Source organism: Pomacea canaliculata, linkage group LG13, assembly GCF_003073045.1.
Source record: "Pomacea canaliculata isolate SZHN2017 linkage group LG13, ASM307304v1, whole genome shotgun sequence".
NCBI classification, from domain to species: domain Eukaryota; kingdom Metazoa; phylum Mollusca; class Gastropoda; order Architaenioglossa; family Ampullariidae; genus Pomacea; species Pomacea canaliculata.
In genome coordinates, this window is record NC_037602.1 from 2799866 (window position 1) to 2817207 (window position 17342).

A 17342-nucleotide genomic window follows, 5' to 3' on the forward strand; every position below is an offset into this window, starting at 1 on the left:
TAGGATTAGATATGATACGGTTGACTGAAATTAGGTCTTAATCTGTGACTGAGCCCGGAATGTTCTTTAAGGTCTGAAGGGAGGGACACGAAGATGGAAGTAAACTGTTTCCAGAACTTTAACATGATAACTCATTTCGCACTACACCACAGCAACTGTAATTTTTCATTTCTTGATTTGTTATCTTTGCTGTTCTCGCTTATTATTATGAGAATAAGAAAGCATGGAGACTGAAAACTGTGAGAAGTGTAATTAAAGAATGAAAGAGCGATTTATTTATTAGTTTGACATCTCAAACTCACAAATTAGATATTACTAGAGTATTACACGTCTTCTCTCTCTCTCTTGCTTTTTTCCGCTTACACAAGTTTGCTTCGCAAAATAAAATATTTTTTTTAAATAACCCCTGTTGCTGCCATATTGAAGGGAGGTAACTCAAGTCTGGCAAAATCTCGGTTAGACAGATGAATAGGCAATGTGATGCGTCTGTTGACATTTGTACCTGCGTATGATAGATATACATTTACCTTGCCGCCTGAGTATGATAGATACATATTAACGGACTTCTTTATGTAGTCTGCTGCTTCATAATTTTTTCTTTAAAAAGTTAGAAACCCGACTCCTCACTTCATCTTGTCGCCTGCGCTTTACACTGCGACACAGGACCAGGCCAAGATTATCATTCTTCTAGCCTTATATTCATTCGACAGCCACTAGCAGAGGATCGTCTTAGCTAAGGTCTTATACCATGTCCTTCAGAAAGTGGGGGTCAAAGGGGAAATCAGTGGGATGACTGGTGTGGTCCACTGAACCAAGAACTGGTGGTTTGATCACAGAAGACATCCAGCCGTATAAACATCCTCCACACATAGCAAAAGAACTCTGTACTAGAAGACATCGATCTTCACTGTTTTCGCTAGAAAGTTCTCAATCATTGCTTCACTGGGACAGTCTCGAAGAGTGATGGTCGTGGTGGTCGTAGGGAAGAGAGGAAAGGAATCAGTACCGGTCTGTAAGTCGCACTGAATGCCTTACCAAATCCCTAACCGTCATCATGTGGCGCAGAGGTGGAGGAAGCTCTCGTTCTGACTTGGATGATGGGGCTAGACATCCCGCTTGAAGTTGGTTCCATTGATTATTTCGTCCACGTGTCATCGCCGGGGGTAGGCGGCCATGATTCTGCAACAAAGCTGTAATTTTGTCCTCTGCGATCAGGTGCCGTGCCTCGGACGCCGGCCTATTTCAGGGTCTTTATTTCGCAGCCCGCGCACAACACCTCATTAATGAAGAGCAAACGTAATTTTTCACCCTGATGTATGGTGAATGATTACTCTGCGGCCGCCACAGTTTACGATTAACACGCAAACACGGTAGCTGCCATAGAAGGAAGGAAAGGAGAAGATAAAAAAAGTGGACTGGACGCAGGCAAGACACCGTCTATGCATCTAGTTAGGAGAATCTGGGCTGAATGACAAGACTAAGGAGCTGACAGGGTGGCTTCATAGCTTCTTTCCTGTTTTGAGCCTGGAGTCCTTCCTTCCTTCCCTCCTTTTTTTTTAGATACATTTGGAGCAGGTTGCAGAAGAGTTCTGCTGTCCACAGTATGGTTGGTTTGGCTTGGTTGTACTTCGTTTCCGAAGATGACAAGTATTGTTTGTCTACAACATATGAAATAAATAACAATAAGTATTAAATGAAAGATGGTGGACATCTGTTTTAAAGACTTGCAGTAAAACTGATCAGGCTTTTGACATTTTATCGCCACAAGAACATAAGAGCAAAATGTTAGAGAAAGAAGACAATGAAATGTCATCACAAAAAATACAAGGCAAAATTAAATGTAATAAGCCAAACACTTAAAGAGTTCAGTAGACTAGTGGCAGTGAAATGTAAGTGGTTTACTGTGTCTAAGACATGGAAAAGGTTGAGACAACCTTTCCGTCACGTTGACCACTCCTAATAAATCAAGTAACAATTTCTGCTGGACGAGTGTGATGGGTGGAGAGGTGGGTTCGGGGGAGTTTTCCAGCTCCAGGCCTCAAACCAGCGATTCTTCTGCTTCACAGTCGAGGGGATTAACAACCACAAAGGAAGCAGTTTGCCAAACGCACGATTGAGAGAGTTTGGGGAAAAAATGAGGCAAATAATGTTAATGCTTTGAACGGAGAGAAATAAGAGAGGAAAGGATGGATGAAGAAATGGAGGAGAGGAGGGGGATAAGAGGGGATTGTGTTTTGCACGGAAAGAAAGCAGTGTGCCTTTGGCTATAATTACACTTGGGTGTTTAAAAACCTTTTGTGCGCAGCGCAAAGAGCTCTTCTGGTTTATGCCTCGTTTTCAAGTGCAAGTCGGACACGATTAAATCTTCTCAGCGTTTCCTGGGCCGACGGGATGTTATTTACAAGTATGGACATTGTGCTACCAGCTTCCTGTGACCAGTTCACAGTTCATTAGCGCTGTGGTCAGGCAGTTACTAACAGAGAGCAAGGATGGTAGGGCCTAGGTCCGTATCTCGGGCCACGCGTCTTACTCTTTTCTCTACCTCTCATTTTTTTTCTTTGGGATACATATTCTCTGGGCTGACCGTTGACCACTGGGTATATAGTTTAGAAGTCTACAAGGTGTAGAGAGAGAGAGAGATCCTTAAGATACTGATTTCAAGAAGCGGTAGACATTCATTTCGATCGCAGCTTTTGACAATATTTTGACGATAACTACGAAATAATTTGACGAGAGCTGTCCCTGTCACTGCCCTGAACAGCAGACATGCCTGAGAAGTGTGCACGTGTTGCCAATTACCTCCACCGCTCAGAATTGTGTCCCTGACTTATTCCAAACAAGTGCTGACTATGAAATTTGATAACTGATTAATTTCAACATGGAAAACACTCCCTCGTAATTTTTGCGTGAGAAGAAGATTCCAATATTGTTTATTAATGATTATTAATGATTTCTTGTTCCCACGTTTCTCAGTGGACCGGGTCTAGTCATTGACATTCTGATTACCTCCAAATGATGCCATTCATGGAAAGAATAAAAAAAAAAACATTGAACACTTTTCTCGACATTAAATGCTGTTATAGAAATCTGGAAACTCAAGCTGAAGTAAACTCTGGCCGTGCAATAGCTGAGCTATGAAAGACATGCCCGCCATTAAAACTGACTTTGGTTCTTCTCACCTTGGAGGTAGCTTGCTAATAAGCGGTTGATCAGAGGTAGCAGGAAGTGCGTAGTTGAAGTGCCCGAGGAGGAGGTTACTAAATATAGCAGCAATGGCGGAGAAGGCCATTGGCGAGTTTGTACTGACGTACTGAGGATGTAAGTACTACAGAAGCTCTTATAAAATATCGATTCTTATTAATTATCCTGCTGGCATTGACATCAGAATTTTCCTCAATCAGGCCCTCCCACGCCTTCCTGTAAATTAATCTAGAAAACCAAAGACCTGATCAGACTCCGTTTTCCTCGCCATCGTCATTGTAGCCAATCGGCGCAGAGTATTTGTCGTCGTCGTCGTCCTAAGCTGTGGTCTGGCGGTGCAAAAGCCTGGCGAGTGGGAACTGGGTTTGGTGTGCAAACCCGTGTGTTTGATACGAGAAATTGGAGGCCTTAAGAAGGAAATTAAAACTTTGGCGCTGTTGATGCTCCGTGAAGTTGAGCGAGGTCCTCTGCACGCACGCCTCGTGGCCAATGGCAAGAGCCGCAAGTCTTTGGACCTTTTTTGGGGCCACAATCCAGTACCGTATTTACTCTTGTGAAACATTTTATTGTGAGGCTTTTCTGCTGCTAATTTTTAGCCTATGAACGAGGTATTTATGGAAAACTTGATGCAATGATCCCCTTCAAAGCGATCTGAAACATATTAAAAATATTTCTTGCTCATGCGATTTATTTATTTATTGCGTTGTCTGCGTGTATTCATCAGTTTATTGCCAAACATCCAGTGGTCTGTGATTAGGCATCCATACTGCACCCATCAGCCTCGGGTTCGCCAACAAAATGGCGTCCATCGCCAAAACAGTCCCGTTGTCATTATTTAATTGTTTTGACTGTGACATCAATTATTCTCAGTTATTCTCTAGAACTGATGCCGCACAGTTGAGATGCAGACATGACAATCATCAATACATAAACAAACCAACAACTGAGTACGACTCACCGTCATTGTTGAAGAGGCCATGCAGAAGAGGATTTTGATAAGAAAGTATAACATTAGTGTGTGTAGATGTATCTCTATTCCTTTTACCAACCGGAGGAAGCAATGGCGGACGAGATCGCATTTTTACCGAGCTAATTTTGTTACATCTTTCTTCCAGTAACGGATCGTCTTGACTTTTCCAGAACTTCCAGAGACAAAGTTGGGTGAAATCAAGAAAAGAGGCTTGTCACAGACGTCGACTTTAGCAAAAAAAACACGTTTAGACATTTAAAGCAGGAAGTCGGGATAAAACATTCGTTTGATTCCGTTAGCTGGCGTGGTGCAATCTCATTGAAATACCCACACAATTCTTACACCGCTGTCCGCTTTTTAACAGAAGGAAAAAGGCCAAATATTTTATGGGGCTATATTTAGACAAGAGAGAAGGAAAAACTTACGGGAATAATCATGTAAATGAGGGTACACTGCAGGAAAATAAATAGAAGGCAGTGAATGTGTGATTATCCTTTGGCTGCAAGACGAGAACAGATACGTTTAATATGATGGAAATACTCGGCTGCTTTTATTCATGTCTGACACAAGGGAGAGAAAATGGGACGGAATCAAATACGAAGGAGAAGAAAAAAAGAGAGATTAAAACAGCATACGAAAGTTCTGGATGTCGACGATTTTCAGGGGTTGGGGATGGAGTGGCGATCACGAGGGACACTAAGAAGTGACCTCACAACTCCTACGCTCGGGTATAGGACATCTGAGGTCACGTGCTCGCCGTTCTCTCAGACTATAAACCTCAGTCCATCCCATGCACACAAGACACTGGGGTGTAAAAACAAGTGTGGTCGAGAGACAAGGGGAGGTAAGGCAGGGGAAGAAATAACGGTAAATTACCTCTTCAGCGTCCAGCAGGGGCCCTTGTCTTGCGGCCTGGGCTGGGGACAGCTTGTGGCAACATCCTGCTGGGCCTCATTTCCTAGCGTGAAGATCAGCTTCGCCCTGCAGCTCTGCGCCACCGTCCCACCACCCCTTTGGCAATGATTTCTGAAGCAGTAGGTACCGGAAGAGGAATCCCCCACACAACCAGAGAGATTTGCTGCTGCGGAAGGAACATCCCGGCATTCGTTGACTGCCTCTGGTGGGTGGAGTCCTCGTCGTATGTCAGCCATTGGTGCTTCTTTCCCTTGCTTCGGTTAAAAATAAATGCTGTTTAATTTTAATTTACTTTTTCAAAGTGAGAATTTTATGTAACTTTTGGGGTTTTATTATCGTACAACAATGTTTTTGCTGTACTGTGATGTAGTATGAAGGGATACCAATATTTTATCATCATGATTTAGCTTTGCATGACTGCAAACTGAGGAAATATAAGTGTAGCTCGGATTGAGGTTGAGCTGTCCCACCACACAACTTGAAATATAAACCTGTCCCGGTAGTGAAGTGGTTAAAACATTCGCTTATCCCCACTGCAGTCAGAGGCTCTGGGTTCAAATCTCGTCTCGGGACACTTTCTGTATATGACGCATTTTCGCACGACTGGGCTTCGGGGGTTTCCTCCCCATCCCTTTCCCTCATAGTGCGAAATCATCTCTAGGTGGAAGCACTTTCTTACTAAACCTGCTATACTTAAACAATCCTTAATCAGTATTCTGGCCTCTGGTAAAGATTGATGGCAATGGAAGAGGAATTTCAACACAGCAGTCTCTCTCTGTCTCTGCTCACACACACACCACACACATACACACAGTTCCCCTCCACCCACACATGTCGAATTGCGTAACAGTCGTTGATGTTACCGAAGAACATCCGAGTCCCAAAAAGTAAACTGCTATAAATCCTATCTTTTCCATAATAAATACGTACACTCAATAATCTGCAAAGGCCTGTTGACTGGCCTCTGTACTGTCAGCCTCGGACCAGCTCCTCCTCAGGGACCCTTCAATTCTGACCATTATGCAAACGTAACCAGGTAACCACCCTGGGCACCAGTCCAGTTTGGCCCACCCCCTGCCGTCCCTAATTCGTCTGATATCGAGCCGAGGCCGGGGGTCGAATAAAGTGCTGTGACTGTCTGGGATGGCGAGCGGTGGCTTCTGTTACCCCTCGTGTGGTGCTGGCGGAGGGACTTGTGTGATTTGCATGGCTGCATTTGGAAACCATAATCACGTGATGTCGACATGGGGCTCAGCCTGCACACCCATGTAGAACGCGGCACGGACGGTTAATTAATGTCGTTGTGGTTTGACTTCTCGACGACAATGATGAAGATGATTGTATGAAGGAAGATGAAGAAGGCTGTTACAATAAAAAAAATAATTTATTTTCGTATCTCAGAGCAGGGATAAAATATATTCATTCATTGCTTTTATTGTCAGTGATACTATCTAGCATATTGAGAGAATGTAACACGGATGGATGCGTTAACTAAAGATAACGGGTAGGCTGGTCACGATTTTTAACTTCATTCTCGAGATTTCTTTCGCTTCTTGGAACAAAGCCGGGCGTTTAAATGTGAGGCACTATAACAAAGCCCTATACTGAACCCCTATAACGAAGCCCTATAACAAAGCCCCATAACGAAGCCCTATGAGACTAAAGTGGAGTTGGTACAGTGGACAAAGAGAAGGCTACACGCGGGCGTCAGGCTGCCTTCCACACGTCTTCGCGATGCCAGCGTCCTGGGACCATCCGTCTTCTGAGCCCGTCAGCTCTGATTCTTCGGGACAGGAAGTGACGTCAATGCTAACAGTGGCTGGCGGGTCCTCATTAACGTTCAGTGCATGGACTGTACGGCCTACTTCCTGAGAACTTGAATTTTGAAATCTGTGAGCCTTGGCTCTTTATTTATATTTATCCAGTCTGTGTGTTGGTGTCGCAGCATCGGGATCCATCTGGCTTGGTGCCAGAGCCATGTGTTCTCTTGGCTGGCTGTGGGTTTGTTTATTGATGTGACTGGTTCACAGTTAAAAAAACTCTTCTTTTGTTCTGGTTGTGGATGACTTGGTGTGCACTGTTGTCTTCCTTGGTGCGTATTCAGATTCATGTGGCTGAAAGGCCATTTTGAAAAACGAACTTGTTAAAAGTTAAATCATTTGGTAGTGTAAACTGGTATAAGAAAAAAAAACTATTTCCGAACTATGTTAATATTTACATTAATTCTCTTTGAATGCAATTGCACAACGCCTATAAGTTCAGTGTCGGAGCAAAGACTCCCGTACAATTGTGGACTGTTAGTTCAAGAAATATTTCAGTGACACCGTCTCTGACCATGAATTATACTTCTGTTGGTTCTCAGGATGTACAGAGGGCGTACAGGATAAAGAAGATGCCAAACGAGTGATAGACGACACACCTGTAACGGTTACGGTGATCCAGAGCGCGACAGCCATCCTCCCATGCAGCGTGCACCAGTCCTACACGGAGGGGTCAAAGGACATGTACAAGGTTAGACACTTATCTACCTGCTGTTGATTCTTTTTATAAGACAAGTGCACTTGTACTTTATGTACAGATGAATATGTACATCAACAAAACCTATACCCGTGTACTCCTTGCTGTTCCACGATTCATTACACTATACACGAAGGGATCAAGATTATTACTTTCTTTCAATACTCGGAATATAAAATAAAGATTATTTTGGCAAAGATGACTGCAGACGACTTAGCGATTTCAATGAATCTGACTGTGAGGAGTACTCACTCAAACCTGGGACTAAAATAACGACTAAGGTATCAAAGAAAGCCCCAAACCTGTAGAGTTTAATTATAAGTGAAAATGCTCACATTCCTGAGATAGGACTCATTTTGTGGTGGTCTCTCATATATATATATATCTCAACAGGGTTAGTCAAATTTATTATAAAGATTCAGAATCCATTTATTCACAAAACAAACATCGTATGTGCAAAACTATTTACTTGGTTTAAATCAGACCGCCATTGTGTTCAATACACAAAAACCAGCAAGCAACAACATCACCATTCCAAGTCCGGACACAAATTTCGGCGGGAAATAGATAATACCACAGTCTGTATTAGTGTTACATAATCTTGACCAACTCTGTCTATTCACTCAGTAACTCGCTGCACTGCGCGTGCGAGGTGGACTTTCAGAGGTAAATAATCATCACCACAAAAATCTGCAACATTTTTTTTAAATAATGGAACTACCCCAGCAGATAAGAGGAAGCCACCCATCTCTGCACCCGCCCCACTAATAGCCGATCACAACGTGCAGGGGAGATGACTCAACGGGGTGGAGAGATGATCAACGCATGCGCCATTCGTGGTTTTATAAGGCAGGAGAGCTTTGCCTGGACGTACTCCACGCACGCACGCCCTGGAGAAGAGGCCATGATGAGAACTCATTCACTCTCACAAGGTCCTTGTGTGTTATCTGCCCCTGTCTCAGCCAACATTGAAAGAAGCATCTTTCTGTCCCAGCCTCGCCTCTGGTGCGGGTCCATCTGCATGCCGCGGCCATCTGTAACTGCGCAACAGTTGCTCGCTGCCTGCCGTCCGGACGTCACCGTGGTGGCAATAATGGCGGCAAAATGGCGCATTTTCGCCGGTAATCACTTCCTTTTCAACGTAAGCAGCTCTCCATTCCAGCATGATCACGTTTGATGCAGTGTCGGGCACGGGGGAATGGCTTTTGTGGCAGTACCAGCTCCAGTCTAATCTCATTCTTTCTGGGCCCCTGCGTTCAACGGCGATCCGATGCACAGTGCTGGGTTGGATTCCAGATGAATTGAGAGAGACTAGTGTCAACCCAAGCACAGGTTTGTCTTGGGGTTCGGTGGAAATAAAGAAGAGAAGCTTGGGTTAACTGTCTGTCCAGGCACAGATTTGGTTTAGGTTGCGTGGGGAAAAACTAAGCACAGGGTTCAGGGGTCATAAACACTGAGATTTGAGTAAAGTTCAAATAAGGATTAATACAAATGAGATAAAAAAACATTTGAAAGCAAATTAAAATAACAAACAAGGACAGAAGGGAAGATGTCCATAAAATATATTTTTATACAAAATTAAAGAGAAAAAAAGTTTTTTTACATCGTGGTTTAGAGTGTAAGAGGTTGGCCCAGACCCATGTCAAGATGGCCGGTGCAAGCAGACTTGGTTTATCCGTCTTTTCTGAAAATTGTACGGATTTCGGTATGTAGCCAAATTTAATAGGTTCTCGCACCCATGCTGTAGCCAATGAATGTCCATGTCTGTCCTTCTGTCTCTCCTGCTTGCTTACTTAATCCCAGCCGAAGCGAAACAAAGGATGACTGGGCGACGGTAAAGCTATTGCGTGGAGAGACTTCATAACTCGATGATGGCTTTAGGAAGTCAGATTGCAGGGCCGCTAGGACATTATAAATAATGATGGCACTGGACACTGAACGGTGTTATCTCACTGTTACAAGATGGAGAAAGAGGGGCAGGAAGCTAAGTCTGATGGAGGTCAGTGAGTACAGAATGGCTGCGCAACGTCCCATCCACCATCAGCTGCAATACATCATCTGGGGTCAGACGATGCTGGCAAATTGTCCTCATGAGAGGCACCACAAGCAGAACATTGCCTTCAGTGAGTTTCCGACAGAAAAAAGAGGGACAAACGGGTGATGGTGGGTTAAGAGGACCCGAACAAGGAAATGTGAGACGCCAAGAGCGGGATACAGAAGCAGAGAGCTTGGTGGAAGCCGGCCTCACCCTGGAAATTTTACGATACACCGTTCCCTTTCCCGTTCTCCAGCCCGCTGAAGTTGATGAATATTGCGGAGAAAACGGACAGAAAGAAATGATATGGACCGTTTCCAGACTGGCACTATACACAGGCAAGAGAGAAGGGGGATAACTCTGGACCAGTGTGTTATCTGACAATGAAGGGCAGTAAACTGTCTGAGACGAACGCCCCTTTCCCGAAACCAGGCAATTTGGCCGCCGCAATCACGCTTTATGGGGCACAACACGGCATCGTCAAACACGCGGGGCGCACGCGCCCCTGTCAGGCGGAACGAGGGGCGACAACCCAGTTGACAAACATGGACGCCGTGTCTACCGACGAGGAGGGAGAGAACTCGTGGTTCTGAGAACTATGTGGTAGTACGGTTCACTCGGGTTCATGACTTCTGATAAACTGTAGAACTGTAAACTCGCTTTTCCTTATTTTTCTTCTTCCCCTCCCCCACTCCCCCGCGCTGTGTAAAGGTGTAAACATGTCAAACGACTAGAATAGTTTTTAAGCAACAGTAGAATTGCATCACTGTGTCAAAGGCCTGAGAAACAAAATAAAAACAAACACTACCCTAGATAACAATAAAATTCTACTTTTTGGTATTTCGGTTACTATTGGCATTTTGATCACCGTTGTACAGGTGGACTGCTGTCTGTCTGCCGAGACCAACGCTTAGCCTCTTGCGAAGTGATTTCCGCTGTTAGTCTCGGCGAGCTTAAACAATGAATGTGACTAAACCGGAAGCTTTTGTACACTCCTGCCTCGTTTTAGTATTTAACTGGATAAAATCGTCTGCCAGAGTCCAGTGATACAAGTTGGTGGTTGGTATTTTGCAGGTGGTGTGGGTCAGTCCAGCTCAGACAGCGATAAGCATAGAGGACCGACGAGTCATCAATGACATGCGCATCAGCGTGGAGCGGACCTTCGTGTGGGACTGGAACCTACACATCCGGAACGTGTCCATCACGGACGCCGGGACGTACATGTGTCAGATCAACACCATGCCTGTCAAAACCAAGCGCGTCCATCTTGTTGTACAAGGTAAACCGCGGTTTAGTCTCTCGTAGGAAGAACAGTGGGGGATGGCGGAGACGGGGGCACTGAATCGGGTTTGATGGGGTCAGTACAACCGGGTTCTGATAGGTTGATTGAATGACTGGGGTCAGTTTAGTACAACCGGGGTTAATGAGTGGGGTCCTTTCAGTAACACCAGGTTTACCCTGGTCTTTGATGATCCTGGGATCCTTGTAGTACAACCAGGTTTATATGAAACGACGGCAGAACGTTTGTATTTATTTAAGTGCTTATTTCAAACGGCAGTGTAGACCACTTCTACTTATCTTTTAGGTTTCTTAAAAAAGAAAAGCTTGATAATGTGGTGTCGTCTGGGTGGTTTATTCAAATGGAGAGTTCTTATCCTGTGTGTGTGTATGAAACTGTATGTGTTTCTGTATTCAAAAATATGGAAAAAAATCCTTAAAATAAAGTCAAAATCGACTCACACACCAGTAGAAACCACACAACAGAAAAATTCCCGAAAAACTAATATAAATGAGGAAGCATTTAAAAGACCAACCTCTAACAAGAAAAACTCTTCAGCTCATGAAAACAAGGATGTGAGGGAAGCGAGGCGAGCTTTGACTAATAGGCAAGACACGGTGAACCACTTACAAACAGCTCGCATGTTCCCAATATCCGCTGCTCCCAGCAGACCACCCGTGTCAAAACAGACATCAGACCTGCAATCAGTGATTTTGTTTTGTTCTCTCATAATGGGAAATCAAATCCAGCTCCGCGCATGCGCGTTTCTTTATGTCCGCCAATAAGGCGCGCTTGAACTCTACTTCCTGCTGCGTACTGCAGCTCGTACTACGACAGCTTCGCCTCTCGCAGTCCGATTTGGGTGGCAGTGCCCCCTAGGGACTGACCGCTGGAGCCGCTAGATGGCGCAATGAGAATTTTCAAAAGGGCTGCTGCTGTCCTGAAAGTTGCTTATCGTCGAGGAGTAGACGAGGTTTTGTAGATGTTTGGTGGTACAGCTCTCCAGCGAGACAACAACATCAAAAATTGACCTGTCTCTGTTCGCGCGATAACGGCAAATTACTGCCTTTGTTTCTGCAAACAAGAAATAAATTCTGTTATTTATGTGCCTCATATGAGCGAGACATGGTCAGTGTTCATCTTGTGGGGCCAGTAGAAGCGATAAGTATATTTGTAGTGCAATGATGAAGCTAGCATCCTTCATTGGATTTCTTAATGCAACTGGCAGTCAAACCCAGATTTATGCGAATCGACAATGAACAGAACAAAACATTAATATTTGAATGATTTTATTTTTATCTCTTTTTTTAATCTCTTCAAAAGACACGCCTAAGAATGTGAAAGAGAGAAAAGAGTAGGAACGATAAGAAAAGAGAGGTTGGGGACGGCCTGCTAAGTGTTGATTCCTTACAATAATTAACTTTAAAAAAAAAACTTCTTTTAAATTGCTGTGTTCCTCAACAGGATCATTGTGCAAGAGTTGCTTGAAATTTTTTTTTTGGGGGAGGGAGTTAAAAACTGTTATCATCTCCTTTGATCCTTTACTTTTCTGTTCTTACAGTTCCACCCTCTTTCGTGGAATACACACGCCCTCAGGAAATCCATAAAAATGAGGGAGAGCAGGTGGAACTGTTCTGCAATGCCACAGGGATTCCTGCCCCAGTGGTCACGTGGTGGCGACAGAATTACTACACCTCTGGCACTAGAGAGCGTGAGTATGTTCCCCCTTTTTCATTCCGCGCGAGTGGTCGGCCTTCCTACACCATCGCAACATCCGGTAACTTTGTGGGAGAGGCCGAGCGGCCAGGACCACACTCTAGCATCTGATGTTGATACTAAATTAGTCGTTGTCACGACGCATCTACTACTGATGCCAATAAAAACATCATCGTAATCATCTTTAAGCAGTCGTTAAGAGGAGTGAACATGTCAGACATGATCCTTGTAGCTGACTATGGAGAAGAGACTAGTTACTCAACTCGTGTTTGATGGAATATTTACTTTGGCACATTCAGCACTTTATTTTTTATTTTTTTTTTGTCTTTCATTTTTTCTCTTTTTCGTTTATTTCTTTCTCTCTTTTCAGTTTCTTCTTTCTCTATTTTTGTTATCCTTTTTCCTTCTCTCTTTTCGTTTCGTTTCTCCATTTCTGTTTCTCTTCTTTGTGTTCTCTATCTCTTACACACACTCGCGCGCAAACCGCTGCACTCTCACTGAAAGTTCTCAATATTCTTCAAACGAAAGAACGCAAAATGAATTGAGACACTCTGCATGCCATCAAAAAAATAATCCTGAAATATTTACCATCGTATTTTATTGAGACGAGATGTACTTTGAATAAAGCCCTTCCCCTAAAAAGGGTTTGAATGAGTTTATGATGTTATGTATCGTTTTCGCGATATTAAACTTGATTACAATGATTTAGGATGTAAACAAGGAAGGAACATCGCCTAGTTTATTGCCTTGTTAAATTACTGTGGAGAAAGAGAAAGAGAGAAAAATAGAAAAGAACCATTGTCTTTCAACTTTGACCTTAGAGGCAGCTATTAACTTTCTGTTGTTGCTTTTTACACCAGGATGAGGTTGGGGCGGGATGTCGAGTCTGGTTTCGTGTTCGGACAGACACGGTAGTAGTAGTGAGTTAAAACATGTGTGGTGTCACACAAAAACACAGAATTGTGTCGAGAGCTCGGCCTGAAACCTTTCTCTGGCATCTGTGTCTGGCACACTCGGCAACTGGCAGAATATCGCGAGGGTCAGGAATGAGATGCTGGAGGGAGCCTGGAGGGAGCCTGGCGGCACCTCGCGAGGCCCGCCCGTGGCTTGCACGTCCTGCTCGTGTTTGCGATGTTTACCACGGCAAGGCCGCGACCTTTCTGTATCCGCCCTACCCACCATCGGAGACGGGTACAGTGGGATATCATCTAACTTTCATCATCGAGCGAGCATCTCCTCAGGCTGCCTCGCGACCAGGACCAGCCGGCAGGTGTTCAAGCTGCAGGCGCATCGTGTCACATCCTGACCTCCAGAGACAAAGTGCTGAAGTATGTTACAGCCATTACCGGCCAGCATTACAGGAACCGTTACTCATTTCCGATGAAAGGACTAGTGAGGTTAAAATTTGCTTAAGTAAGAAGTATAAATGTATGATAATATGTCATCAAATCTTGGGGAATATATCCCCTCCATTCTCGTGATGCAGACTTACAAACTTCCTGTCCGTAAAATGACATTTTTAAAAAAGCGAGAAAAGAATGGGATGTGTGATTTATAACTTGTCTGATGTGACAGACAACATAAGACCAATCTGAAAATAGTTATAAAACAAAATTCGACCCCTGACTGAGGTAAGCGGAGAGTGTAGATGATAAGAGAGGAAAGTTGTGATGAGCGAGTCGAGGACAAAGTATGGCTCATGGCTGATGATGACATCTCCCTGAAATAATTAAACATTAAAATTGTGATTAAATGCTTTAAATATCTATGCTATTTAAACATAATGTATAGCTCTACATTTATTTCCTACTCAAATTAACAAAAGTAATAAAGAAACATTTAAAATAAATAAGGAGATGCCCCAGCAGTTAGTATTCAAAAATTAATTACATTTTAATTACAGATTATAGACCAACAACCATGCAAAAATATAACTAAATTAAACTTTGACATTAAAATTAAAACGTTCGAGTGCGAATCCGGAAAGTCAATAACCTTTGAAGTTTGCAATTCTCGTGACAGAGATGGAAATACAATTTTTATTCCTGAAATTTGAAACTGTTTTGACTTGGAATCTCATTGTTGAGAGCTGATTGCTGCATTTATTTCTCGCTCCGACATCTGGACGCTATTAAACTTTTATCGGCAGATACAGTCTTCATCGGAGAAGATCAGATATCCCCAGAGGAAATAAAGACAGCAATTGAAATTGTTCTTGCACAGTCCTACTTTGAAGTCCCGAGCTAGAGCTGAACTAAAAGGAGACGAACAGTTCTTGCCTTCGTTTAGCGACACATTGATGAAGGATGTGGAATCCTAACTACGAACTTGAAATGGCCATTATTTGGACTGGATGCTATTAGGACCAGAGCACTGGCTTAACTAGAAATGCTCTTTTGCTAAGAAATCGGTGTGCACCACAGGGTTGTCTAACAGTCAGGGAACTCAGTTCCTTTTGTTTTTTTAACAATGCTGTTGTCTCTACATAAATAAGGATTTTGGCCGCAGCATTGACAAACTCAAAACCAAAATTAAGATTTTTTTAATATTGGTAATAATCTATGGGTAGCCACTGAGTATACGAGTATCTAGGAAAATTTTTCTGTGATGAACATTCCTATTTCATAAATCTCAGACACCCGTACCATTCTAATGCCAAGAGATTTCAGCCAACCCATACCATTGTAATGATAAGAGATTTCAATCAGCGCCTTAATCGAAATGAATTCTTCATATTCTATTCATTCTGAATCTTCAAACTCTTTTATTCTCGTTAAACTTCGCATTTACATCACAGCGATAATAACTTAATTTTGAAATATTTCACCGCTTTAACTGACTACATAAGGTTTGTTGTGCAAGAAAGAAGAAAGTTTCTCTCCCGAATAGGAAATGGCTTGTCACCCAAGAAGGAAGAGCATTTGTCGTGCAAGAAGGAAACAGATTAATAGGGAATGGAACCGGCAAGATTATTTGTTTTCGTGTCTAGCTTAAGTCACCGAAAAATAGTCTTCACGTTTGTTGCTCGAGGATACTGAGAAAATTGTGCTTTCATCGGTTTATTTCTCCTTTTCACCTCTTTCAATTGGTGACTTTTGTGAAAGGCCAGGAGCGAAGCAGTTTTTTCACCGCAACATCCTTCTGTGGCAGAAGTCGAACAGTTTGGTGGAGTTCCTGCCACCGTGGAAACTATTCATTGCGCAACAAGGTGGCTTCACCACCATGCTGGTCTGGTTATTCTGATGATTTTTGAAAGTCTTTCTGTTCTTCTTCAGGAAACTTCCTCGCGTCTATAAATATGTGTAATCAGATGCTTTATCTGCCTTGTCCCAGAAAAAATGGAGGTACCTGCTTATGAAATGCGTGAATATATTGCTAGGCGTTTTTGTTCAGCAACTGGGATAAATAATTGCAGCAGTCATCCACTCTTTATAGCAGTTTTCATCCACGGTAACCATCATCACGAAGGGACAAAATGTAGAAGTTGTCGTGCGGTTTTGCAGAAGATTTTGCTCTACTCTTACAGCAGCTGAATCCACACCTTTCAGCAAATTGTCATCCCTCTGTCAAACAGGGATAAACACTAGAAGGGGTTGTTACAGCAGTCGTCATCCACTACACCATATACTCCACTACTTACAATAGTTGACATCCACTTGTCACAACACCCAACCTCCATTCCTAATAGAACTTGACATCTTTTCCTTTCACAAGCATCATCCATAGCAGTCGAGCATCCGCTTCCCACAACTGTCAGACATTTCTTTCGCAACGAGGAGACAAAACCGTTCCCTCGCCTCCATCACCTCATCTCCAACCTATTTCAAACTTTCTTCAGTTGATTTTACCTGTTAATTACGGGTTTCCTGAAAGAAATATGTATTCTGGTTGATGACAGCGGCTATGGATGTGATGTATCCAAGTCCCACAGGCTTTCCCATCCTTGCTTCTTTAAATGCGTTAGGCCGGAGGAGCGCCCCCTAGCGATTGCTGTGGAGGGAAGGTAACACCTCGTCTGTGCCCTCAGCACTTGTTTGTAATTAAAGCCCTCTGTACTTCTTTTGGTTCTTCGTCACCCCGGAGGCAGTTTTACCTTCAGCTACGGAATCCAACAACAAAGATCGTGCAAAGGAAATGGGGAGAAAAATGGATCCGAACTAAAGAGAGAACAGCAGGCATGTGCGAGGAAAGTTGATGTGGGCAAGAAAACAATGAGTAAAAGCGACTGAACGACTTTCATCTTTCACGAAAGGTTAAAGAATGCGTTTTCTAGCGGTCTGGGACCAGATGCACCGACACACTAGCTGGATGCTAACACATCACTAAGTAAAAGATCTTTATAAAATATAAGTTTAGATACCTGAGAGAATGTAGCATCCATCTCTCTGTGAACTTAGTTACTGGATTGCTTTTGCCAATCGTTTATGACTTCGGTTTAATTAAAATGACAGCAAAGTTCCTAGATGTTTGAAACGAGCGCCTGTTAGTACACAGCAGGACCTCGCCATCCACGGACTTGCTGGCTTGTATCTGAATGGGTTAGATGATGACAGAGCTTTAGTATCTTTTTATTGTGTAGTATGAGTTTATATGTCTTGGGTACTGACAGACGACATCTTTTATAAGCACCTTTTGTTAAATACATCATATGCCTTAGAAAACTAATTTTCTAAAGAGAGTTTTCTAGTCTCCAGGATCTGATTGCTGGT

The 17342-nt window shown here is 43.3% G+C and overlaps 1 protein-coding gene across 1 annotated transcript in view; it reads left to right on the forward strand.

Annotated features, from left to right (window-relative positions):
* The window catches only part of LOC112553801 (limbic system-associated membrane protein-like), an 81859-nt gene that overhangs the window by 51077 nt on the left and 13440 nt on the right, over positions 1-17342 (forward strand). The window contains exons 2-4 of the mRNA XM_025221253.1: positions 7449-7597; positions 10713-10917; positions 12479-12628. Of these exons, the coding sequence (XP_025077038.1) occupies positions 7449-7597; positions 10713-10917; positions 12479-12628 (504 nt within the window). The remainder of the gene's footprint in view (positions 1-7448; positions 7598-10712; positions 10918-12478; positions 12629-17342) is intronic.